General features: G+C 46.5%; 1 protein-coding gene across 2 annotated transcripts in view; it reads left to right on the top strand.

The window, feature by feature from the left end:
• The window catches only part of MDH1B (malate dehydrogenase 1B), a 25415-nt gene extending 275 nt beyond the window's left edge, over positions 1-25140 (top strand). The window contains exons 2-13 of one of the 2 annotated variants that reach the window (XM_077319256.1): positions 4257-4369; positions 5507-5641; positions 6315-6457; positions 7249-7577; positions 8540-8681; positions 12670-12833; positions 14093-14232; positions 15717-15768; positions 17587-17634; positions 19281-19334; positions 23287-23364; positions 24727-25140. In XM_077319256.1, the coding sequence (XP_077175371.1) occupies positions 4257-4369; positions 5507-5641; positions 6315-6457; positions 7249-7577; positions 8540-8681; positions 12670-12833; positions 14093-14232; positions 15717-15768; positions 17587-17634; positions 19281-19334; positions 23287-23364; positions 24727-24785 (1457 nt within the window). In that variant the 3' untranslated portion in view covers positions 24786-25140. Of the gene's footprint in view, positions 1-4256; positions 4370-5506; positions 5642-6314; positions 6458-7080; positions 7578-8539; positions 8682-12669; positions 12834-14092; positions 14233-15716; positions 15769-17586; positions 17635-19280; positions 19335-23286; positions 23365-24726 lie in introns of both variants that reach the window. The other variant, XM_077319255.1, reaches the window with a different exon arrangement.

Here is a 25140-nt window from a genome sequence, read left to right as displayed (position 1 = left end):
GCGCTCCCGAAGAACGCGCGGAGCTGCTGACGGGGTTGAAAGGCGGGGAGGCGCCAAGCCGCTTAACATAAAAGGATCCTTTTGTTATCTGCAGAGGAAGAGGGGGTATTGTTATTGTTATTAATCGTATTCGTATGTGTCCAGCAGAGCCAGGAGACTTTATCAGGTCTGGAGGCAAGCAGGGAGGAAGGAAATCATTTGAACAATCCCAGGAATTCCCTCTCATGCTAGGAGAGCCGGCTTGGTCTAATGCACGGGTAGTCAAACTGCGGCCCTCCAGATGTCCATGGACTACAATTCCCAGGAGCCCCCTGCCAGCGAATGCTGGCAGGGGGCTTCTGGGAATTGTAGTCCATGGACATCTGGAGGGCCGCAGTTTGACTACCCCTGGTCTAATGGCTAAGGCAGCCTCTCATCGGGAGACCCGTCCTCTCAGCCCCGCCTATTGCACAGGGCGTCTGTGGCGGGGAGGAAGGAAAGCCACTTGAGACTCCTTCTGGTAGTGAAAAGTCTGGTATAAAAAAACAACTCTTACACATCGCCTCTGATGCCCCCTCTAGGAAATTCCTCATGCATTTGAGTCATGCATACTTACGGATCTTGCATCTTCCAACATAAGTGAGGAATATGATGTCATTTCTGGTCCTTTTTTGCTTGTGGGCTACTTTTTGTTAATTTACAAAATAGTATTTTATGCCTCTTGTGGCGCAGAGAGGTAAGGCAGCAGTTATGCAGTCTTAAGCTCTGCCCATGAGGCTGGGAGTCCAATCCCAGCAGTCGACTCAGCCTTCCATCCTTCCGAGGTTGGTAAAATGAGTACCCAGCTTGCTTGCTGGGGGGTTTCACAGTCAGAGTAGTTCAGCAGTGGAATAGGCTGCCTAAGGAGGTGGTGAGCTCCCCCTCACTGGCAGTCTTCAAGCAAAGGTTGGATACACACTTTTCTTGGATGCTTTAGAATGCTTAGGGCTGATACTGCGTTGAAGCAAGGGGTTGGACTAGATGGCCTATATGGCCCCTTCCAATTCTATGATTTTATGATTCTAAAAGCAGAGCCAATTGGCTCTGGCTAGCATTGACCAATGAGCCTCTTGTGGCGCAGAGTGGTAAGGCAGCAGACATGCAGTCTGAAAGCTCTGCCCATGAGGCTGGGAGTTTGATCCCAGCAGCCGGCTCCAGGTCGACTCAGCCTTTCATCCTTCCGAGGTCGGTAAAATGAGTACCCAGCTTGCTGCTGGGGGGTAAACGGTAATGACTGGGGAAGGCACTGGCCAACCACCCCGTATTGAGTCTGCCATGAAAACGCTAGAGGGCGTCACCCCAAGGGTCAGACATGACCCGGTGCTTGCACAGGGGATACCTTTACTTATGGATACCTTTATTTTATGCATATCTGGAAATCCCCCTGCTCTTAATTGGGTAGAGGCCTGTAGCCAGTTTTGTGGCTGGTATATTCACAGGAGGCTAGCCACTTTCATACCAGACACAGTTATTTTTATACTATACATTAAAATTCATCTTTCTTGGCTCTATGATCACTCAGAGTGGTGGATCCAGCTGTGAAATCAAACAGCGAATAACACTGGACCAGAACGCAATGTTAAGCATGAAAAATAAAGATATCAGCCTTAATACAAAGAGTCGGCTAGTCAACGCCATTGTCTTCCCCATAACAACCTATAGATGTGAAAGCTGGGCCCTGAAGAAGGAAGACCGGAGGAGAATAGAGGCTTTCGAATTATGGTGTTGGAGACAAGTGCTGCGAATACCATGGACAGCTAAAGTTATCAACAAGATAGTTTTAGAGAGGAGTAAACCAACTGTGTCATTAGAGGGCAAGATATTATGGCTGAAGCTCACTTACTTTGGACACATCACGCGATCAAACTCGTTAGAAATTTCATTAATGCTCGGCTTGGTCAGTGGCAAAAGGAAACTTGGTCGCCAAAGGATCTGCTGGCTTGACACGATCAAAGCCGATACAGGGATGACCATGAACCAACTGAACTAATTCGAAAGGATCTATTTTCTCCTGTCTTCTCTCTTCAGAGTCCAGCTTTCGCATCCATAGCTTGTTATGGGGAAGACAATGGCGTTGACTAGCCGGCTCTTTGCATTAAGGCTGATATCTTTATTCTCCCATATTCAGTTCATGCCTAACATTGCATTCCGGCCCAGTGTTATTCGCGGTTTGATTTCACGGCTGCATCCACCACTTTGATTGATCATAGAGCCAAGAAAGATGAAATCAATACATTCAATGTTCTCAATTGTGACTTTGGTGCTATTGCCAGTAGTTTTCATGATCTTGGTCTTTTTGATATTTCCATCTTTTCACTTTCTTCTTTTAGTCTCTTTATCAGGGTCTTCTGATCAGGCTCCGATTCAGGAAGGAATGATGTATCATCTGCATAGCGAAGATTATTGATGTTACAACCTCCAATTTTGAGTCCGATCGTACATTCTTCCAGATTAAGCTTCCACATAATTACCTCTGCATAAAGGTTAAAAAGAAAGGGTGAAAAGATATACCCTTGTCAGGGGACCAATAAATGCCACAGAATAAAACCCTAGAATTAAAAAGCCCTGTTGATATATCACCCCTTACTGACTTAAGGGAAGCCGTCTATAGCAGGGGTAGTCAACCTGTGGTCCTCCAGATGTTCATGGACTACAATTCCCATGAGCCCATGCCAGCATTTGATGGCAGGGGCTCATGGGAATTGTCATCCATGAACATCTAGAGGCCCACAGGTTGACTACCCCTGGTCTATAGCAGTGGTCCCCAACCTTTCTGAGGCTGGGGATCGGCAGGGCATCAGGCTGCGCCCGCGCATCGGGCCGCACCTGCGGGCCGTGCCCGTATGGGCCGCGCATGCGCGATGCACGGCCCGGCCCTGATTCCCTCTCCCTGCCCTCCCGCAGTAAGAAGCTTCCCGGGCCGCAAGCTTGCGGCCTGGGAAGTTTTTTACTGCGGGGGGGGGGGGCGGGGAGAGGGAGCCGTGGCCTGGCGCCATGGCCTTCCGGGCCGTGGCCCACAGGTTGGGAACCACTGGTCTATAGGATACATGGGGGAGGGGCCTGACTATGCCACCATGGACAGAGCATCCCATTGCTGGGAGGGGGTGGGTCAGCTAAAAAGGTCCTTTCCCATGTGGAAGCATAAAAAAACTGATGAAGGGATCCAGAACTCAAACATTTGCAATCAGTGTTGTCTTATTTTGGTTGCTTTTAATAAACGGTGTCCCATGTCTTTCTTATATGAGGTCTGCAACATTGCCGTATTCTTACAGTGCAGTCCTAAGAACATGTTCCCAGGAGTGGTTTAAGGATTTGCAGGGCCCTAAAAGGTAAAGGTAAAGGTATCCCCTGTGCAAGCACCGAGTCATGTCTGACCCTTGGGGTGACGCCCTCTAGCGTTTTCTTGGCAGACTCAATACGGGGTGGTTTGCCAGTGCCTTCCCCAGTCATTACCGTTTTATCCACCAGCAAGCTGGGTACTCATTTTACCGACCTCGGAAGGATGGAAGGCTGAGTCAACCTTGAGCCGGCTGCTGGGATTGAACTCCCAGCCTTATGGGCAAAGCTGTCAGACGGCTGCCTTACCACTCTGCGCCACAAGAGGCTCATTTTGCAGGGCCCTAGCAGAGTACAATTGTGGCAGGAGTAGCCAGACTGGGGGAGAAGGGCCCTCAACCATGGAAAGAGGTGTCAATCTGAGAAGAAGGGGGGGGGGGGAGATAGGCTACAGCCCTAATCCATGAAGGGAAGGAACTGTGCAGGGTCCCTGGAATTGCGGGGCCCATAGCATGTGCTACATGGATAAACCTACCCTGCACGTTCCCCATCTAATAGACTGTGGTATTCTGAATAGACTTGCTTAGGATTGCTCTCTTGATTCCTGAATTCTTTCAGAAACGCTTTATTCAATTAGATGCCATACTTTCTCATAATTTTATTGTTCCTAATAATATCTTTATGGTGTTGTATTTTACTATCATTATCTTGTTATTGTTACTGTTGTTACCACATCACTATAAACTGATTTAATTGTATTGTTCCCATTTCATGTAAACCTCCCTGAGACTTTGGGGAGGGCGGTATATAAATATCATAAATAAATAAATAAATAATGGTGTGATGCATATTGTCTTGATTATGACCCATCTTTGCAATAAGCATTTTAAAATGTCAAATAGGTGATGTTCACAAATTTATAATTTTTTAACCATTCTCAAGTTTAGGTGTTTAATTTCCAGGTAGGGCAGATTGCCCCTACTATGCTAAGGCAGAACTCCTAGCTGACTATCTGCAAAAAAATTTGCCTAACTTCCGGATATATAAGATTACTCAGCATCCAGACAACTGGGAGGTAAATGACGTTAGTCCAATTGTGTGCTTGGCTCAATGCTGTTATTCTGTTTTTTCTTTCCTGCTTCCCTTGCTAATGTACATGGACAGTTGGGCAATAAAGAGCTCATTATTATGGCCTAATTTGCATTGCTTTTGAATTGACAGTTTTTCTCAATAAAAGCTGCTGGTAAAACTTTTTGCAGGTCTGGTATTGCTTTCCAAATGTGTCCATTGGCACTTCCAAAAGAGATGGTGTCTGAAGCACCAGAAAACACCTGGCTGTTAAAGCCCACTGGCCAGCACTGTAGCAATACGGTTCATAATTTTTAGAGGCTCCGTTTCACCCTGCCATTGGTGCAAATGTGATAATTCCCTGAGAAGCCGGAGACTGACAAGGCCCCACCTTCTAAGGGAGGGATTCCTAACCGGGTCCCAGCAAGAGCTCCCCAAGGGTTGCACAGCCTTTCCCAGAAGGTCAAATGGTCACTGACATCACTAGATGCCTCTGGAACCTACTTCCCCTGTTGCTCTGCAGGTCTTGTCTCTTTCTCCACAGGAAATGGTAAACGATTGATTGATTGGTTGATTGATTCAGTAGCTAGCTCCCACATCTTACTTCCACATCCTCTTCTCTAAAGGGGCATGTCACCATTTTAGGGATTCCTCAAAGCTTGAAAAAACATTTCAGGGGTTCCTCCATGGGCCAAAGATTGAAAAAGACTGTTCTCGGGGCTGATTCATATGAAATAGTAATGTGTACAATGCCACCACAAGAACTTTGCGTCAGAAGTACTCTAGAACAGCGATAGTCAACTTGTGGTCCTCCAGATGTCCATGGACTACAATTCCCATGGGCCCCTGCCAGCAAGGGGCTTTCAAGGCAAGTTAGAAGCAGAAGAGGTTTGCCATTGCCTTCCTATGCACAGCCTTCCTTGGTGGTCTCTCATCAAAGTACCAACCTTGCTTAGTTTCCAAGATTTGACAAAACTGGGCTATACTGTCCCGCAGAGGTAGATACTCAAGTATAAAACATACGAAGCTCTTGTCAAATATGAAGCAGCAGCATATAGTTATTTGGGGCAGCCAGAGCATTATGGTTTGGAAACCTTTTCTGGAGATGAGGTTTCACGTTTACCTTGGGGTATTTTGTATACAGAAATGGCTTCAGGAGACCTGTGAAAAAAATGGCTGGAAGCACAAGCGCTCCCCAATTATTTGGAGAGAACTGTTGGACCGTGGAGGGAAAGGTCTTCTTCTGGGAGGATTTAATGAGTTCCTGGAGCATGCTCAGGTAAAAAGTTAATTTTCTGGGTTTGTTAAATTCCTTTTTTTGTCTTGAAATTTTGACAGTCTTCAAGAATTTATTTATCCTGTCTTTCCACAAGTATTGCAATTATGAGGGGGACTGACTTGTGAATAAACATCTCAGTTCCTGAAGGGCATGAGATTTGGAACTCATTATCCCTACGATTGCTAGTAAAACACGGAGGGAAATTGTTGACTGGGGCTGCTGGGAAAGCAGGAAGTGAACAATAGAATACCTGGCAGAGTCTGGAGCCTGGAAGATTGTAGGCTAGAATGACCTACCATTCCAAGGAAATACCCTAGATGACCTTTGTGTACGGTTGCCAGCTCCTGGCTGAGACATTCCTGGAGATTTTGGGAATGGAGCCAGAGTCTGGGGAGAGAGGAAAACCTCAGCAGGTTATAATGCTATAGGATCCAGCTTTCAAGCTACCATTTTCTCCAGGGAAACTGATCTTCATTACCTGGAGATCAGTTACAATCCCACGAGATCTCCAGCTACCAACTGGAGGCTGGCAAGCCTGCCTCTTTTATAGTGCTTTCTGTGGTTCATCAATGGTTTAAAATATTTTTGGTCCCCAGGTTTGGATTCAGTGACTGTAGGGGCATTTGAGGCACATCTGGGTAACTGCCTGCTGATTACATTTTTAAATCTTCAGCATTACTATAACATCACATCAGACATGGTTACCGCAGAGATGCAGCAGATTGCGAAGGAGAACTTGCAGGCTCACATACAACTTGAGCAAGAGGAAGAAGAACTCAAGGGCCTCATCAACCCCATACACATTTGGATCAACAGGTGGGAAGATGAAAAGCAACTCTGCCCCAAGTCAATTTGGCTAGGTGTATGGACTTCAGGAATGCTTGCATAATCTGTGTCTCTTCACCAAATGCAGGTATCAGAAAAATGGTAAAATTATCTGAATCTAGGAAACATGCATAAATCACTGACCTTTCAGTTTAGAATTTAAAGATGCATACATGCAAGCATTTTCCGTGCACCACAGATGTCCCAATTACATTTGCCTACCACTGTCAATGGCACTGTGTCAGGGGGTCTGTCGTGTCTATCCTAAACAAAGTTTGGGTCCTGTGGCACCTTGGACCATGGGATAGGGATGGTGGCCTAGGATCACTGGGGGCAGTCCACAAACACCTAGTTTCTTTAAATGAAAGAATAAACGGGTTTTGCAAGAACAAGTCATGTCAGACCAACCTTATCTCTTTTTTTGTTAGATAATGTTTTCTAATGTTTTCTCCTTCGCTGTAAAAGCAAATGCCAGCAAAAGTCTAATGCTCATGTTAATTTATTGTAAGCACCACCATCAAATCCTGTGGAAGAGTATTTTTAAAATGAAATCAAATATCACACTTGCAGTGTATCAATAGCAAGGTTTTGTCTGTCATACCTTTCCTAATCAGAGCAGCTGGTCCTGTCTGCTATCACCTGATCCCTTTGTTGCTCAATGGAGAAATATTTGGGGCAGAAGCTGAAGTCAGCCTGCATTTGCTGGACAGAAGCAGCTGTGAAGGAAGTCTTAGGGGCATCGTAATGGAGACGGAAGACATGGCATACCCTCTTCTTCGCAGTGTCACCCTGCACACTGATCTGGAGGGAGCTTTTCATCAGGCCGATGTCATCATTTTGCTCGACGACATCCTTCTGGAGTCCATCCCAACACTCGAAGACTGCATCCGACTCGTGACCAGCCAGTGTGAAGCCTACGGTCCCCTGATCGACAAGAATGCAAAAAAGGATGTCAGAATTGTTGTGATGGGAAGAACCTTTTCCAACCTCAAGGCGTTAATGCTCATGATGAATGCTCCGTCCATCAACCCTCGAAATATTGTCACGGTAGCGATGCTGGAATGCGAAGCCAAGGCCATGTTGGCCAGAAAGCTGAAGATGCTTTCAGCGGGTAAGGCATCGAGAGTTGCCACCTGATCATGGATTGCTTCGTTGTTCTAAGTTTTTCTCTTTTCCTGTCTTAGGGTGCATTGATGGTGGAAAGTAGTCAAGTCACAGCCAATGCAGGCAATCTGATCAAGCAGGAGTGACCAAACTGTGCCTTTGATGTCTGTAGATTACAGTTCCCAGCTGGCAGGGGCTCATGGGAATTGTCGTCCACGGGCATCTGGAGAGCCACAGTTTGGACACCCTTGCCATAGGGTTTTCAAGGTGAGGGACGAGAAGAGGTGGCCTGCCTCTGTATGACCATTTACACACCAGAGGTTTCATGTCAGGCTGCAGGCTGGAGTTTTAGTAGTGGCAGGTTGTCCCACCTCTTCCTTCACCCACATGGAGGAGCATTTGGCCTGGTGCACCTCATCTGCCCCTGATTTGTGCTCCTGCACAGGAGCTGGGGCAGTGAAGTTCCCAGCTGCAAAATGGCTGCTGCAGTTTACCTGCAGTCATTCAGTGAAAGTCCTTGTGCCATTGTGGCAGCTGCTGCCCAGGCAACACCTGCACAGCCAATCCCATCTGCAATGGTGAATCAGAAGCCACTTGGCCTCCTCCCACTTTCTGAAAGCTCCTGACTGGGCACCAGGAAAGGGGTTAGCAGGTGTCGTGGGGCCCATGGGCACCACGTTGAGGACCCTTATGTTAAGTGATGAGGTGAAATACGGATTCTAGTTGGTAAGTTGTATTCTGATGAAGTACATGGATCCTGGGACAAAGTTCCTATTACCGAGGGGGGTGGGAATGCTAGCTCTCAAGCAAAGTCCTGATTCTGCTGCTGCTTATCCTCATATACAGCGAGAAGAAATTCCAAGCCAGCACTCTTTGGAGGGGGGAGGGGGCAAGAGTGGGAGTGGTTGGTGGTTGAAATGTTTGTGTGAATAATCCTTGGTTAGTTCATCTATCTGTTCTCTGTTGCAGGAATAAAAAATCTTGTCATTTGGGGCAATGCCAGTGGGAGCAGCTTCATCGATCTCAATCACACAGAACTCTATAGATACGACAGTGCCATCTGGGGCCCACCTAACTTTTTCCGTCCCTTGCTGGATGTTCTGTTTGATCGGTATTTTTCAGGCTGCTTGAGCAATTACTTGTTTTAAAGTACCTTTTTGACGTGACTCCCTCCCCCCTTGGCTTTTATGCTGTTCCTTTATAACTACAGGAATGCAGTTTGCAGTGTATTATAGTTTGCAAGACTAGCTTCAGGTACTTATGTATTTCTTAGCTGGCTAGACAATTTTAGCATTTTGCTATCTTAAATTACTTTTTTAAAAGGGTGTGTGTTTACGTGGATTTTAGTAAAACTTTTGATAAGGTTCCTCATGATGTTCTGATGGATAAATTGAAGGACTGCAATCTGGATTTTCAGATAGTTAGGTGGATAGGGAATTGGTTAGAGAACCGCACTCAAAGAGTTGTTGTCAATGGTGTTTCATCAGACTGGAGGGAGGTGAGTAGCAGGGTACCTCAGGGCTCGGTGCTCGGCCCGGTACTTTTAAACATATTTATTAATGATCTAGATGAGGGGGTGGAGTTTCCAGATGACATCAAATTGGGAGGACTGGCAAATACTCCAGAAGATAGAGACAGAGTTCAACGAGATCTGAACACAATGGAAAAATGGGCAAATGAGAATAAGATGCAATTTAATAAAGCTAAGTATAAAGTTCTACATCTGGGTCAGAAAAATGAAAAGCATGCCTACTGGATGGGGGATAGGCTTCTAGGTAACACTGTGTGTGAACGAGACCTTGGGGTACTTGTGGAATGTAAGCTAAACATGAGCAGGCAGTGTGATGCAGCGGTAAAAAAGGCGAATGCCATTTTGGGCTGTATCAACAGGGGCATCACATCAAAATCACAAGATGTCATAGTTCCATTGTATACGGCACTGGTCAGACCACACCTGGAGTACTGTGTGCAGTTCTGGGGGCCTCACTTCAAGAAGGACGTAGATAAAATTGAAAGGGTACAGAGGAGAGCGACGAGGATTATAGAATCATACTATCATAGAATCATAGAGTTGGAAGGGACCATACAGGCCATCTAGTCCAACCCCCTGCTCAATACAGGATCAGCCCAAAGCATCCTAAAGCATCCAAGAAAAGTGTGTATCCAACCTTTGCTTGACTGCCAGTGAGGGGGAGCTCACCACCTCCTTAGACAGCGTATTCCACTGCTGAACTACTCTGACTGTTAATTTTTTTTCCCTGATATCTAGCCTATATTGTTGTAGTTTAAACCCATTACTGCATGTCCTTTCCTCTGCAGCCAACAGGAACAGCATCTTGCCCTCCTCCAAATGACAACCTTTCAAATACTTAAAGAGGGCTATCATGTCCCCTCTCCAGGCTGAACCTTCCCCTCAATCTTCATAGGGCATGGTCCCTTGGCCCCAGATCATCCTCATCACTGTCCTGTGTACCCTTTCAATTTAACCTTATCAAAAGCTTTACTAAAATCTAAGTAAACGACATCAACCGAATTTCCACAATCGAGCAAACCTGTTACTTGGTCAAAAAAGGAAACCAGGTTGGTCTGACAGGACCTGTTGGAGACAAATCCATGCTGACTTCCTTGGATCACCAAATTGTCCTCCAGATGTTTGCAGATCGCTCCCTTTAATATCTGCTCCATTATCTTCCCCACAACAGAGGTCAGACTCACTGGTCTGTAGTTTCCCGGGTCATCCTTCCTCCCTTTTTTGAAGATTGGAATAACGTTTGCTGTCTTCCAGTCCTCCGGGACATCTCCAGTCCTTAAAGAGGTCCCGAAGATGATGGACAAGGGTTGTGCAAGTTCTCCAGAAAGTTCTTTGAGCACTCTCAGGTGCATTTCATCCGGCCCAGGGGATTTGAACTCATCCAGTGCAGCTAAATGCCCCTTGACAACCTCTCTGTCCATGTCAACCTCCCACCCAGACACTATCTCTTGGCTACTGCCATCTCTAGATGTGCTTAAACCCTTTGACCTGTGGGAAAAAAACAGATGTTAAATAGGCGCTGAGCCTTTCTGCTTTCTCTGCATCCTCCGTTAGAGTTTGTCCATCTGCACCCAACAGTGGGCCTATTGCCTCCTTTACTTTATGTTTGCTCCTCACATAACTGAAAAATCTTTTCTTGTTACAGTGGGCTTCCCTGGCCAATCTTAGCTCACTCTCAGCTTTGGCCTTTCTGATGATTGATCTACAGTGCCTAGTAACCTGTAGGTACTCTTCTTTGATCTGGGGCCAAGGGACCAAGCCCTATGAAGAGTAGAAGATAGGGACTTGGGAATGTTCAGCCTGGAGAACAGGAGGTTGAAAGGGGACATGATAGCCCTCTTTAAGTATTTGAAAGGTTGTCACTTGGAGGAGGGCAGTATGCTCTTCCCATTGGCTGCAGAGGAAAGGACACGCAGTAATGGGTTTAAACTACAAGTACAACGATATAGGCTAGATATCAGGAAAAGATTTTTCACAGTCACAGTAGTTCAGCAGTGGAATAGGCTGCCTAAGGAGGTGGTGAGCTCCCCCTCACTGGCAGTCTTCAAGCAAAGGTTGGATACACACTTTTCTTGGATGCTTTAGGATGCTTTGGGCTGATCCTGCGTTGAGCAGGGGTTGGACTAGATGGCCTGTGTGGCCCCTTCCAACTCTATGTTTCTATGATTCTTTGTTTCTGGTATGTGTGAAAAATCTCGAAAGAAGTATTAGTCTGGATCAGAATCAGGGCACCACAAGCTGAAATCCCTGGCCAGTTTGGCCTGAAAGATATTTGCTTCCTGATCCCAAAGTGGCGATTGGCATTTCCCTGGGCATGCACCGACACAGTCCCTTCTGCCCCCCCCCCCCACTCACCATCTGCCTAAGTTCACAGAATCAGCATTTCTTTCTGCCTCTGCTTGAAAACTTCCAGGGAAGCCTCTGGTAATCACTGATTTCAAGCAAGTCTGTCTGAGGATTTTACATATAACATTAAAAACCCAAAATTACTATATTATAAAATCTAAAGAAAAATAATTTACAAAAGAAGAATAACATTATTTCCCCTAACACAGCTACAGTCTTTACATTGGATCATCCTGGCACTGTTGCAGTCTAGGATCAAGCGTGTGAACACAGAACTGCCATGTCAACCATACACCCACTTTCCCCGGGGGCCAGCTGTAGCCTGGGATCAGGCAGGATGGATGCATAGCTGACATGTCCACCCTTTGAATACCTTCCCCAACTCTCCTGAGGTTGGCTGCATCCTGGGATCTGGGGGGATGGGCGTGGAGACAACTTGTCACCCCACTCCTGCCTTCCCTGATCCCCCTGGGGCCAGCTCAGCAGAACCCTGCACAGCCCAGGTTTTGCGTGAAGGGCTGACTGGCTGTATTTAGGGTAAGCTAGGAACCTTCAAATGCTTCCTATGACACTAAACAGGTGATCCGCAGAGAGGCTTCTTTCTGCAGCAGGACCAGCTGTCTGGTGGCTGATTCAGCCAAATAAGTTCAAATTTGCCAAATCAGCCATATAGAAATCATTGATTCAGTTGATTCGAGTTTCACCGAATCAGGAAAACTTGAATCTGAAATGTACCAAATCTTTCCCAGTGTCAATCTGTAGCACAGAGGCCCAGGCATTCCCCTGATGTTGCCACCTGGCTCTGGGATTCAGAGGATTAATGCCTCTCAATGTGGAGGTTCCCTTCAGTCCTCAGGGCTAATAGCCCTTGATAGACATCCTCCACAAATCTATGTTTTAGTTTATTCCAGTGACCATCACTACATCCTTCTGGCAGCAAATTCCACTTCTGAGTGTGTAGTATTTCCTTTTATCTGTTTAAAGTAGTAGTTCCTTTTATCTGCTCAAAACCTACCACTCATCAGCTTAATTGCATGCCCTTGAGCTCTAGTATTTTGCAAAAGGGATAAATATTTGTCTTTGTCAATTCTCTCCATCCCATGCATAATTTTATAAAGCTCTATCATGTCTTAGTAAATTTGGAAAGATCTTTTTTCTAGACAGAAGTCTTCCACTATGCTTTTTTAAAAACTTGTGTTGTCTTTTCCCCCTCCATGGGCAGCGAATGGATGCGCTCTCAATTTGTGGCTTCACTGAGCACACTGAGTTCTTGGGGACACCACTGCTTAGGCATGGCCCCCGCACACATCATTGCAACAGTGCTGAGATACTGGTATCATGACTCTCCCCCAAAGGAGATGATCTCTCTAGGGGTCATCAGTGAAGGTAAATGTTGATCTTTGAGTCGAATAATCATAGGATCATAGAGTTGGATTCATGTAGTCCAATCCCCTGCAGAATGCAGGAAATCCACCACTACCTGCCCACCCACAGTGACCCTAATTCCATGCCCAGATATTGCCTCCCCCCAAACTGGCATTTCCCTGGGCATGCAAGGAAGGGCTGCAAGAGCCAAGCCCTGACACAGTCTGTTCTGTGCCACAATCCGCCTAAATTCACAGAATCAGCATTTTTGTCAGATGGCTCTCTAGCCTCTGCTTAAAAACGTCCAAAGAAGGAGAGCCCACTGTCTCATGAAGGAGCTTCTTCCACTGAGGAAATGCTCTAACTAAGGGGTGGTCAAACTGCGGCCCTCCAGATGTCCATGGACTACAATTCCCAGGAGCCCCCTGCCAGCATTCGCTGGCAGGGGGCTCCTGGGAATTGTAGTCCATGGACATCTGGAGGGCCGCAGTTTGACTACCCCTGCTCTAACTGTTAGGAATAGTCTTTTCTATTGCCCTTCTCCATTTTCTTTAAAGGTAATTGAAAAGACATTCCCCTCCCCATCCTGTTAAAGGCTTTGGACTTAATCCAGCCAATACAGTGTTACATCTCACTGTCATGAGCTTTTGGCTAGAGGTGGGTGGGTGTGGTGCCTGCAGCAGGCTGTGTGGAGGCCAGGACTCTATAACCACAGAAAGGCATAGTTACAGTTGCTATTATAGTGACATTCCCAGTTACACAGCATTGCTATTCCTGGTAGGTCCCCTATAACCTCAGCTCATCTCTAACTCAGTCCTTGTTCACTTCCCAACTCCTTTGTCCTACTTGGTTAAGTGTTCACCCCAACAACTGATCCTGCTTTTCTCTCCAGACCTCTCCCACGAGCTCTTAGACCTCAGCGGATGCTTACAGCGCTCACAGCTGTAATTGTGGATCAAGCAGCCTCATCCAACTATTGGAGTCCCTGGCTAGACCATGACCCAGGGGACTCCCTGGAACTGGCACCCAAAGCCTTCTCCAGTGGTCCATACTGAGACCGGGTTGACCCGGCCCCTCAACCCTTCATGTAGCCCTGGTTCCCCAGGGATGCCACATCCCCCTCCCCATTTCACTTGCAGCATTAATTTAATGGGAATCATGAAACTTTGGTTAAGGTTAGCCCTAGCTCCTTCGTTTTGTACCAGTTTTTATAGTGAACGTATGTGAGTGTTACCCTGAGAATAAAAGATGTTTCAGAGGAATCGCCTTTGTTTCTTTAGGTCAGTTTGGGATTCCAGAAGGAATTGTCTTTTCCATGCCTGTGAGATTCCAGAATGGTAGATGGGAGGCCCTTACAGAACTAGAAGTTAGCAAGACAAGTCAAGATTATCTTCAGATTTTAGCCCATGATCTGATTCGGGTAATGTCCAAATGTTTTTGATTTCTGTAATTGTTTCCATATGTCCAAATATGTCGCCTGGGACTGTTTCAGTGGGGAAATTGTGCAGACAACAGAAGGGTACACAGTGTGAAAAAGTCATATCAACAAAGCAAAATGCAACAATCAATATACATTGGAGGCTATATCTTAAACATTGCGAACACATAATTACCTATTAGGTGAGGAAGCTACAGCCCTTCCCAGAACATTACAAAGCATAATTTGATATGGACAAACATATCCTCAGTGTTTCTATTGAACTATAGATAAAGAAGAATATCCAAAGATGGGCTTCTGGATAATGGCTGTTTCGTCATCTGTAACCGCTCCACAGGAGCAGTATAAATAAAACAGTAAGGGCTTCGAGGGTGGGCTATGATTGGCCCCTTGCTCCAGGACTGACCAGATGGGAGGCGCAAAGCGCCTCGCAACCCGCCCACCCCCCAACGTGGGCCACCTTCTCCCCATGGCGACCATTCCCGCACTGGCTGCTGAGAGGCAAGGTAGGCCCCGAGCCCCCGGCGTCCAGCGGGAGGCATCGGCCCAGCCAAAGGAGACTGCCCCTTTGGCCGGGCCAAGGCAACAACGATGATGGGGAGTGGACGGGGGGCGGGGGCCTTGGCCTGGACAAAGGGACAGCCTTGCTGCATCGCAGACATGGCGGGGTTGCCCCTTTGGCCGGGCCGAGGCCCCAATGATGAGTGGGGAGCGGCTGGGGGGCGGGGCCTCAGCCCGGCCAAAGGGACAGCCCTTTGGCCGGGCCGAGGCCCCGCTGTCCAGTGGGAGGTGGGCGGGGGGGATGACCCAAGCCTAGCGCAGCTTCCCCCCCAAAACATGCACCCACGCACCCATCTCGTCCCCTGACGCCCTCCGCACAACTCCACCTCCCCCCACCCTCCTTCCCCTACCCCCTGCCCCGTCTTTCCTTTCCCCTTCCTACCTCTCTCTCTCTCCCTTCAGTCTCTCTCTCTCTCTCACTCTGCCGCCACTCCCCCGCCCACTCCCCCACCCAGCCAAAGGAAGTTTCTGCAGAGGAAGGCAAAGACCAACCACCTCTGCTTCTCACGTGTCTTGAAAGCCCCTTGCTGGGGTTCCCATAATTAAGATGCAACTGGACAGTATTTATGTCTGTAATTAAGACCCTGCTAATGTAGTCATGTTTGAGATTTTCTACTGAATAGATTTTTTTCTAGTTCACTATGCTTGAGATAGAATATTCTTTAAAAAATTAAAATAACTATGAAATCTTGTATTTGTTTTGGGTGGATAAATCCCTAATTAGATTTCTTGTGCCTGTGGTTCCTGAACTTTTTGGAAGCCCTGCACAAGCATTACAAAAGAGAGTAAGGAATGGATATTTAGGAAGTGGTGTTAGTTCTGTTGATTTTTGATCAGCTTTACACGTGTATTGTAATAACTATAAATATTGCTTGGTAAACGAAACTGTTTTTTTTTCTATACAGGAAAAGGCAGTTGCATTAGGTGAAGCAAATGAATTATATCCACAGAGACGAGGTAAAAGCAAACCGTAGGATATAGAATAGATTTCTATAGTTCCTAACTCAGGCGGAATCTGAAGACTAGATTTTAAATTATATGTTCTTAGGGGCCAGATTTTCAAGTTGAGAATCCCTGTGGATTACTTGCTCACATATGTTAGTGGAGTCCCTGAGTTATTGATTAATAGAGTGTTATAAGTTTGTGATGATGTTTTAAAAAATTAGTGACAGACCAGCTCCTACAAGGTATGTGGAAAACATACCTGCTCTGGGCTCCTTGGTCCCTCCCCCCCTCTCTTTCTCACACACACACACTCCTTCTCCCCATTCTGTCCAGCCCTCACCCCCCTTGCCTCTTGCTTCCCTGACCTCATCCCTGGTACCTCCCCCCCTCCCCCTCTCTCAAACACAACAAACTCCTTTCCCCCCATTTCCCCCTGCCCTTGCCCCTCTTACTTCCCTGACCTACTATCTGGTCCCTCCCCCCTAGACTCCCTTCTTCCTCCTGTCTCCCCTCCCCTTCTCCTTCTCTCTTGCAGTGGCACAGACCGGGCCTGCTGCTGCTTCTCCCAAGGCCAGCGGGGCCGCTGCCTAGGCCCACAGAGGCCTCAAGGCCACCGCCTGGGCCCACAGAGGCTTAATGGACACTATCTGGGCCCTCGGAAGCTATGTGGCTGCTGCCTCCACTCACAGAGGCTTTGCAGCCGCTCCCTAGGCCCACGAAGGCTGCATGATCACCACTTCGGTGGCAGCCTTGGCCTCCTTCACCAGCCACCCCCTGCCACTTCTAGCATGCTTCTTGGGCCGTGACTGCAGACGTCACATCCATATACATATCCGTTTTAGGGGACATAAAAAATAGAAGAGCTTGCTTCTTCTCAGGATGCTAAGATCCAAACAATCAAGAAGATAGTTATATGAGTGGATTTGTCCTTTTCATACTACATGCCCCTTACCCCTAACCCAGCCTTTCTCAACTTGTTCATAATGGAGAATCCCCTGAAACATTCTTCAGGCTTCAGGAAACCCCAGAAGTGGCTCAATCATGCAGAATATGTTTTGGAAGCAGAACTGTGTAGACACTTTCCCGGGGTCCCCCCCCCCTCCTCTAGGCCCATCATTGGCCATTTGGGGTGGGGGCGGATCATCAGCATGACCATATATGGTCATATCACCTGATAAATGTCTGACAAATTTTAAAAATATATCAAAAATGAATTAACTCCCACCCCATTTCAGAAACCCAGGGTTGTCAAGAATGGATGGGAGTTTTTAATATATATTTTAAAAAATCTGTTAAGCATTTATCGGGTGATATGACAATGTATGGTCATGTTGACCCACCCACCTCCCACAATGGCCAAGGATGGGCTTGGAGGGGATGGAAAGGGGAGTGGCCCCAGGCGGGTGTGTCCACAGCAATTCTTCCTAACATTGCATGATTGCATCTGCATGATTGCATCACTTTTGGGGTTTCTTGAAGTCCGAAGAATGTTTCAGTAAAAAAGTTGAGAAAGGCTGGTCTACCCCTTTGCTTGTCTGAAGTGTTTGTGTTGATTTCATGCCCTCAAACGGCAGATGATATCTTCTAGCCCACAGATAAAGCTGATTTAAAAGAACAGATAGCTGTTAGAAGACTTGATTATGTTCATGATGGGTCAGGGTTGTTTGGGGGGTTCCTTATTTAATTTCCCCAATAGATTCCCTCTTAAATGTAAGGCCTCAGAATCCAACCATCCTCACCCCAGGGGCAGAGTTAAGTCGCTTTCATAGGTCACCACAATGATAAACTGATCTCCTGGAAGTGACAGAAGACATCCTTCGTTTCTTATAGTACCTCGTCGGGCAGTGAAAATAGTAGCAGGAGACTCTTCACCAGAGGGTAAGTAAAAGAAGTCCCTTCTTTAGTTCAGCAGTGGAATTGGCCGCCTAAGGAGGTGGTGAGCTCCAAGAAATGTGTGTATCCAACCTTTGCTTGAAGACTGCCAGTGAGGGGCACTGGCAGTCTTCAAGCAAAGGTTGGATACACACATTTCTTGGATGCTTTAGGATGCTTTGGGCTGATCCTGCGTTGAGCAGGGGATTGGACTAGATGGCCTGTGTGGCCCCTTCCAACTCTATGATTCTATGATTCTATTTTATTTATACCCCACAATTCTTCCCAATGAGAGCCCAAAGCATCTTATCTAATTCTCCTCTCCTCCTTTTTTTATCTTCACAAACAATCCTGCGAGGTAGGTTAGACTGAGAGGGTGTGACTGACGCCAGGTCACCCAAAAAGCTTCCACGGTGGAGTGAACATTCAAACCTGGATGTCCCCAGTCAGACATGCTAACCATGCTCCTTGGTATTTTATATTCTGATAGAGAAAACATTTCCACCTTCAAATGGTTTTCAACTTAGAAAAAATGCAAGCTATTGCTAACAATGAGCTCTGATGCTAAGGTGATTTGATATCATTATCAGTACAGTGAAGGAAGATCCCTCCTCTGAAATGCCATGTTGTCATCTTCCAGGGTATATGGTTGGGTTGGTGGGGATTCTGGGAGCCTATGTGGGGAGGAGGATAAAAGTGGGTGTGGGGAGGACATTTAGTTGTTTTATTGGCTTTATGTCTTGTGATCTGCTGTGAGCCAGTTGTGCTGGGAACGGCAAAATACAAATGTGTACACACACACATATAAAGCTTAGCATAGGCAAATCAGATCACAGCTAAAAGAGGCAGAGGCTGGGCACTAGCTGCTTCTGGCTGGCTCAGGGTCTGTCCCAGAGCAAAAACAGTTAACACTCAGCAGTTGCCTCCTGAAACTGCCAGCAAAGGAGGAAAAAAAGGAGGGTGCAGAAGGAAAAATATGGAAGGAAGAGCAGGGTGGGGAAACATGGTTGGAAAGGGAGGTTGTCAGACACCAAAGAAGAAAGCAAGGACCAGCAAGATAATTTCCCTTGAGGATCTTGCAGTCCTCCACTTGTAATATTTATGTATTTATTCATTCATATTTATATACCGCCCTCCTGAAGGCTCAGCAACAGCAATCACAACAGCAATCTGGGACAACGCATTTGGAAACACAGGAAAGACATTGATTAGTTATTTAATGTGTGTTTTCATAAAAATAGATTTTATTATTTTATGATGCAATCAAACATTTTATAATAATTAAAATATTTTTTACAATGTTGCTGGTTGAGCTTTCCCCCATCAATGGATAATTACTGAGATTTCTGTAGAATCTTATGAATTGGCAGTTCCATGTGCAGAAAAGTACTTGTAACTTTAGTTATAAAGCTGTCTGTACTGCATGCATCTGATGAAGGAAGGTCTAACTCGTGTTAGCTCATGCTGGAGTTTTATTTTTTGCAACAGACTAATACAGCTGCCCCTCTAGAATTCTTACCATGGGGAACAACAGGTGTGGCAGAACTGCTCCCTGATTCTGTGGTATACAGGCATTGTTACTACAGCCCTTTGAATTGCTGAATTCTTTATAAAGACTCATGGGATTGATTAGTCCTTTAATTTTATTTTAGAACTTGAAATGTCATCTATTGGCCAAGTCCCCTCGGAGGAACCTAGCACTGAGGGTAAGCTTAAATTCTTTTTTTCTGACTTGATCTGTTTTGCTGTAAAGGTGAGAGCCAAAAATGCATTTTCTGATTAGATCTCCTGGTGTATTTTGTATTTAAGTACTTCTATCTCACTTTTCTCCCAAGGGGATCCAAAACAATTTACAAAACAAAAAGACAACATGAACAAATGAAAGGGGGAAAGAAGACTTCCAGGGCAGCTCTCTCCTGTTTTTCTTACTGCTCCCTGATTTAACTCTCCTCCACCACCCCAGTTATTCTTGGCTTTCTGTAGATGAGAAGAATACCAGACTGGGTATTCTTGCTTGCTAGGAGGGGCGGGGCACAAAACGAAAGATAAATGGGAGGGGGTGCCTGGAGAAATGGCACCACAGGTCCACCACCACAAACCAGTACGGAACCCCTTCCACTCACCCTCATCCTCGATGGCTGCTTTAAAGTAAACACAAAAGACACCAGCAGATCCTCTCTTGCGAAGCATTAGATCGGAAGAGATAATGAGCCAGTGAAGAAAAGTAAGGAGGAGGGAAGTAATTAATGTAAAGTAACAAAGTATGAACTCACTCCATGTGGGAGCAGTACACAACGCTGCTTGCAAAGATGGCGTGAGAAGGTAGAAGGTTGTGTGCTAAGGCTGTGATAGCTTTTTCACATGTGAGAATCAGCATCTTCCAGACTATTCTTTTGGTTTCTGTGGGTGGGGTGGGGTGGGGTGGGTTTTGGTGGTGCTTATGATTTACTGTTTTTTCAGTATTTCTTCTTTTATCTGAGGGGCAGCATTGTTTGCCTTTTCTTCTGGGGGTTGTGTTTCTTTTAAAAGTTGATTTTTACAGTTATTCCTTTCAGTTTTCAGTTTTACAGTTCTTTATTTCAATGTTTTGTTCTGGGGGCACTGTAGCCCCCAGTTTGGTAGCTGTTGTACTTGTTGTAGTAGGTTGCCAGCTTTGGGTACTATTGTTCTATTCTGGTTTGCTGGCCTGGGGGGCATTGTTTGGTTCTCCTGCCAGAGCTGTTCTCACAGAGCAGTTCAGTCAGTGCTCTCTCAGGGTGTCTGGCATCAAGAGAGGAAGGGAAGGCAGTTGTAAGCTGCTTTGAGACTCCTTTGGTTAGTGAAAAGCAGGGTACAAAAACCAGCAGCTGTTCATCCTCTTGACTTTTCTGTATTTATTGGGAGGGAGGCTGGATGGGAAAGCTTGTGATGATTGAGCATGGATTAGGCCACCCTGTAAATTAACCAGTAGCCTGCTGCATTTCCCACCCTCGGCTTGAGAGCCAATTTGGTGTAGTGATTAGGAGTGGCATGCCAGGTTTGATCCTACACTTCTACACTGGTGAGCATTTGGCCCAGTGTGCCTCACCTGCCCCTGATTTGTGCTCCTGCACGAGAGCTGGGGCAGTGAAGTTCCCAGTGCATAAACGGTCAAAGTGGCTTGCAATTGCCTTCCCTTCCTCTCCCTGCAACAGGCACCCTGTAAGGGAAAGGGGCTGGGAGAGCCCTGACAGAACTGCTTTGTGTGAACAGCTCTAATAGGACTGTGACTAGCCCAAGTTTGGTGTAGTGGTTTGGTGTAGTGGTTAGGAGTGCGGTCTTCTAATCTGGCATGCCGGGTTCGATTCTGCACTCCCCCACATGCAGCCAGCTGGGTGATCTTGGGCTTGCCACAGCACTGATAAAACTGTTCTGACTGAGCAGGAATATCAGGGCTCTCTCAGCCTCACCCACCTCACAGGGTGTCTGTTGTGGGGAGAGGAAGGGGAAGGCGACTGTAAGACGCTTTGAGCCTCCTTCGGGTAGGGAAAAGTGGCATATAAGAACCAACTCTTCTTCGTCTTCTTCGTTGTTGTCTTATTATTAATATTATTATATGCGAGTCAATAAGTTTGCCCAGATTTTGTGGTAAAATTAAGTGCCTCGGCTTATATGGGGGTCAGTTTATATGCGAGTATATACAGTAATTTCCAGGATAAACCAGATAAGCCATTGTAGTCAGCTACCAATTTGTTCAGTGCTGCTGGCCTTCACCCTGATCTAGGACTCTGAGCAGGGTCAGCACTGGTTAGTCCTTGGATGGGAGGCCACCCAGGAAGACGAGGGTCACTAAGCCGAGGCAGGCCAGGGCAAACCATGCCCATCTCTTGTGTTGGAAACCTGATGAGGTTGCCATAAATTGGCTGCAGCTTATGTGGTACTTCCCCCTACTCACCACCAGCATTCGGAAGACCTTGCAGGTAAGCTTGATGTCTGCAGAAGGCTTCTGATGCTTTGGGTTTTTTGAGAGAGGCTCACCCTTTCACTTCATAAACCATTTGTGAATTAGCAATGGAAGCCTAAACGCCATTTCCAGCACCAGGCTCATAGGGGCCCATAGTGAGAAATGGTCTTCAGTTCCACAGGAAATTCAAAGCAGAAAGGATAGAAGTACAAGAGCAACCTTTCTCCACATTTTTACCATTGTGAAACCGCTGAAACATTTTTCAGGCGTCAGGATCATGCAGAATATGGTTGGGAAGCATAACTGTGCACATGCCGACCCAGAACCCCTCCCTTTCCCACCCCCTCCAGGCCATTTGAGGGGGGTCAGTCTGACAATATATAAATGCTTAATGGGTTTTTAAAATATAGTAAAATTAATTAACTCCCACCCATTTTGGAAACCCTTCCAAGGGGATCAAGAAACCCCTGGGTTTCACAAAAACCTCAGGTTGAACTAGAGTTCGAATCCCATATTATTAAATTAGAAATATCGCCCATTGCACTCTGAAATGCAATGGGCGCTAGGAGGGGGCTGGAAGAGGCCAGGGCAGGCGCAGGCTCCCCCGGGCCCCAGCGAGGGCCGTGCATTGGCACGGCTGCCAGAGTTGGGGCGCTGTCAGAGGGGACAGGGAAGGCGATGGGGAGGGCAGGGACCCACATGTGGCTCCCCCAGCTACCTGTGGAGTCCTGGCGGTGGCAATCCATGGCGGTAAAGTGGGGTCAAAGCGTGGGTGGGCCCGCGAGGAGGGCGGAGACGCGGACCCAGGGACCAGTGCCATCCTGGGGACACCGCTGGAGGCAGGCGAACGGCGTGGCGGCGATTCTGGGCCGATCCTCGGCCAAATGGCAAGTCCTCGCGGCAGGTGGGGAGCAGTGTCATCCGGGGGGGCGGCGGCCGAGGCAGGCGTGCCTCGCGGTGGCGGCGAAGTCGGGTCGATGGCTGGCCGACGGTGGCTCCGTGCTGAGGGTGGGTGCAGGGGCAGAATCAGAATGTGCGCTTTGTGCACCGCCTGATTGGGCTGTGGGAGGCGGACTGACAAGCAGAGAGGCCAATCTGGAGGCTTCGCGCCTCCCGTTCGGCCTCTCCGCTTGTCAGTCCAGGGGCAAGGGGCCACTTCGTGAGTTTTGATCATGGACTCAGCCCACCCCAACCCCTCTTACTGCTTTATTAAGAGGGAAAGATAGAATTTGAGACTGAGCAAATTTTATCATGCTGACTTTACTGGGAGTAAGTCATAATTTGTGGAGTGGAGTGCCCACTTCTTTTGCCTTCTGAAGCCCCAACATATTTTATTATCATAAACAATGGCTTAGAAAACAATACTGTTTCGTATGCCTTATTCCTGAACATATCAGCTCTGGGAGGAAAGGCAAAAGAATCCATACTTTTTGTATAGCACTGTGAAGGTGAAGATTTTGCTCAAGGCTACCCCAAACACACAGAGCCAGCCTGAGAACTCAAACTTAAGTCCACTGGATCTAAAGCACATTTTCTGCTTTAGACAAAAAATCTCATTCTGATTGGTCAGTAAATCTCATTCTGCTGGTCAGTATTGATGACCAGCATCCCAAATGGACACCCTATATCTGTTTCAGAATGCTATGAAACAGAGGGATCCAATATAGTAAAGGTCAGGGGGGGAAGAACATTGTGGGTATGAGTAGGTATAAAATAAACAATTCTGTTTGTCTCAGTGCCTAAAGAGTTACCTGAAGTGTTAAAAGAGTCACAGAGCCCAGAAGAAGAAAATATCGAAGAACCCACAGAAGATGGTAAGTGGAGAAACTTCAAGAGAAATAGAATTGTTCCCACTATGCTTATTTCCTGGCTTCATTTATACTCCACCTTTCTCCCCAACTGGAACGCAAAACAGCTTCCACCATTCTTCTCACCTCCACCTTGTGAGGTTAAGTTAAGGCTGGAGGGGATGTGACTGGCCCAAGGTCATCAGAGCAAGTGTCCATGCTGAGGAGAGATTCAAACCAGAGTTGCCCAGATCCTAGTCCGGTTGCCTAGATCCTAGTAGTCTCACTACTGCATGGTTGCAGATTTCCTGCCTTGTAAAGCACACCTAAGACACATGGCCCACAGGATTAATCAAAACAAAACTTTGATAAGAGCAAATCATTGAGGAAAGCAAAATCTAAGAAACAACATTTCACTTGAATTGAATTTTCACACTGAGATCCATAAACCTACAACAGGGATCATCAAGTTACAAATTAACTATTTTCTGCATTTTCCAAGTAGTTTTTCTATCTAGGTCCCCTCAGTCACAAAACCTTTTCACCTCAGCCCTTAAACCAGCCTTTTGCAACTCTTTTTTTCCATTAAGAAACCCCTGAAACATACTTGAGGCTTTGAAAACCTCCAGAAGTGGTGTGATTGTGAAGAATATGGCCACTTGGGGCCCCTCCCCTTCCCACCCCTTCAGGTCCATCATTGGCCATTTTGGGAGGGGGAAGAGGTCAACATGACCATATATGGTCATATCATGATAAATTAACAATTTTTAAAAATATATTACAAATTGATTCCCACCCATGCAGGAAGCCCTTCTAGGGCCATCAAGAAACCCTGCGGTTTCACAAAACCCTGGTTGAGAAACCCTTAAATTGCCTGCTTGCCTGCTGCTAACCCCCCTAATATTTTTTACTCTCAATATTAAATCTAATAAACAAAAACTAGTTGTTCCATCAGCTCTCATTGGTTCTTGCTCTAGCCTGTTCACCACAGGGACTTCCAGCATTCTTTTCCCAACCTCCGTTATATCCTCACAATCACCTAGCAGAGTGGGGGTTCAAATGTAAGTTCCCCAGATCCTCATCTGGGACTCTGAGCTCTACACCAGACTGGCTGTCCATTGGAGGCATGTTTCTACACACCTCCCTTTGACTTACCCCTGCAGTGTACTGCCAAATAATGATGGAGAAGCATTTAGCTCATTATGCAAGTGAACTGAGGACTGATGCATCGGCAAATGCTGAGAAAGATGGCACATGCCTCCTTGATGGGCTTAGTGTTTTCACCATCACAGAGACTAGATGCTATATTTTTAGCAAAAGAAAGGAGATTTTGTATCTGTAGGTGAGAACAACTCATTAAACAATGTTTTTTCATATTTTGTTCTGCAGTTCCTGAAGGTTCGCCTTACCCCGAAACTGATTTGAACAATCTAGAACAAAGTGCTTAACCCACCGCTGAACAGTGCAGCTGCCACTTTTCAGACACTCGGAAATGGTGACTTCTGCAATTCAACCACAACAGATTTGGCGCAAGAGGCCTTTGTTTTTCCCTCTGTCCAGAATGAGATATTTAGCTGTATGAAAACTCATGTATGGCTGTCTTTTATTTGTACCTTCCTCAAAAGTTGGATGAGAAATCGAATCTGTTTGGTTTGGGATATTTGGATAACATTTATTTAGTTGCACTTCAATGAAATTTAGTCAGTTTTCCAGTCATTGTCCAGGGTGGATCGAGCATTCCAAGCTCTGAAGTATGAAAGGTGTAGAGTACAAAATTTATTAAAAGTAATCACCTGGTTTGAA

The sequence above is a fragment of the Paroedura picta genome, chromosome 2 (genome assembly GCF_049243985.1).
Source record: "Paroedura picta isolate Pp20150507F chromosome 2, Ppicta_v3.0, whole genome shotgun sequence".
Lineage (NCBI taxonomy): Eukaryota > Metazoa > Chordata > Lepidosauria > Squamata > Gekkonidae > Paroedura > Paroedura picta.
This window is presented reverse-complemented; position numbering and strand designations above follow the sequence as displayed.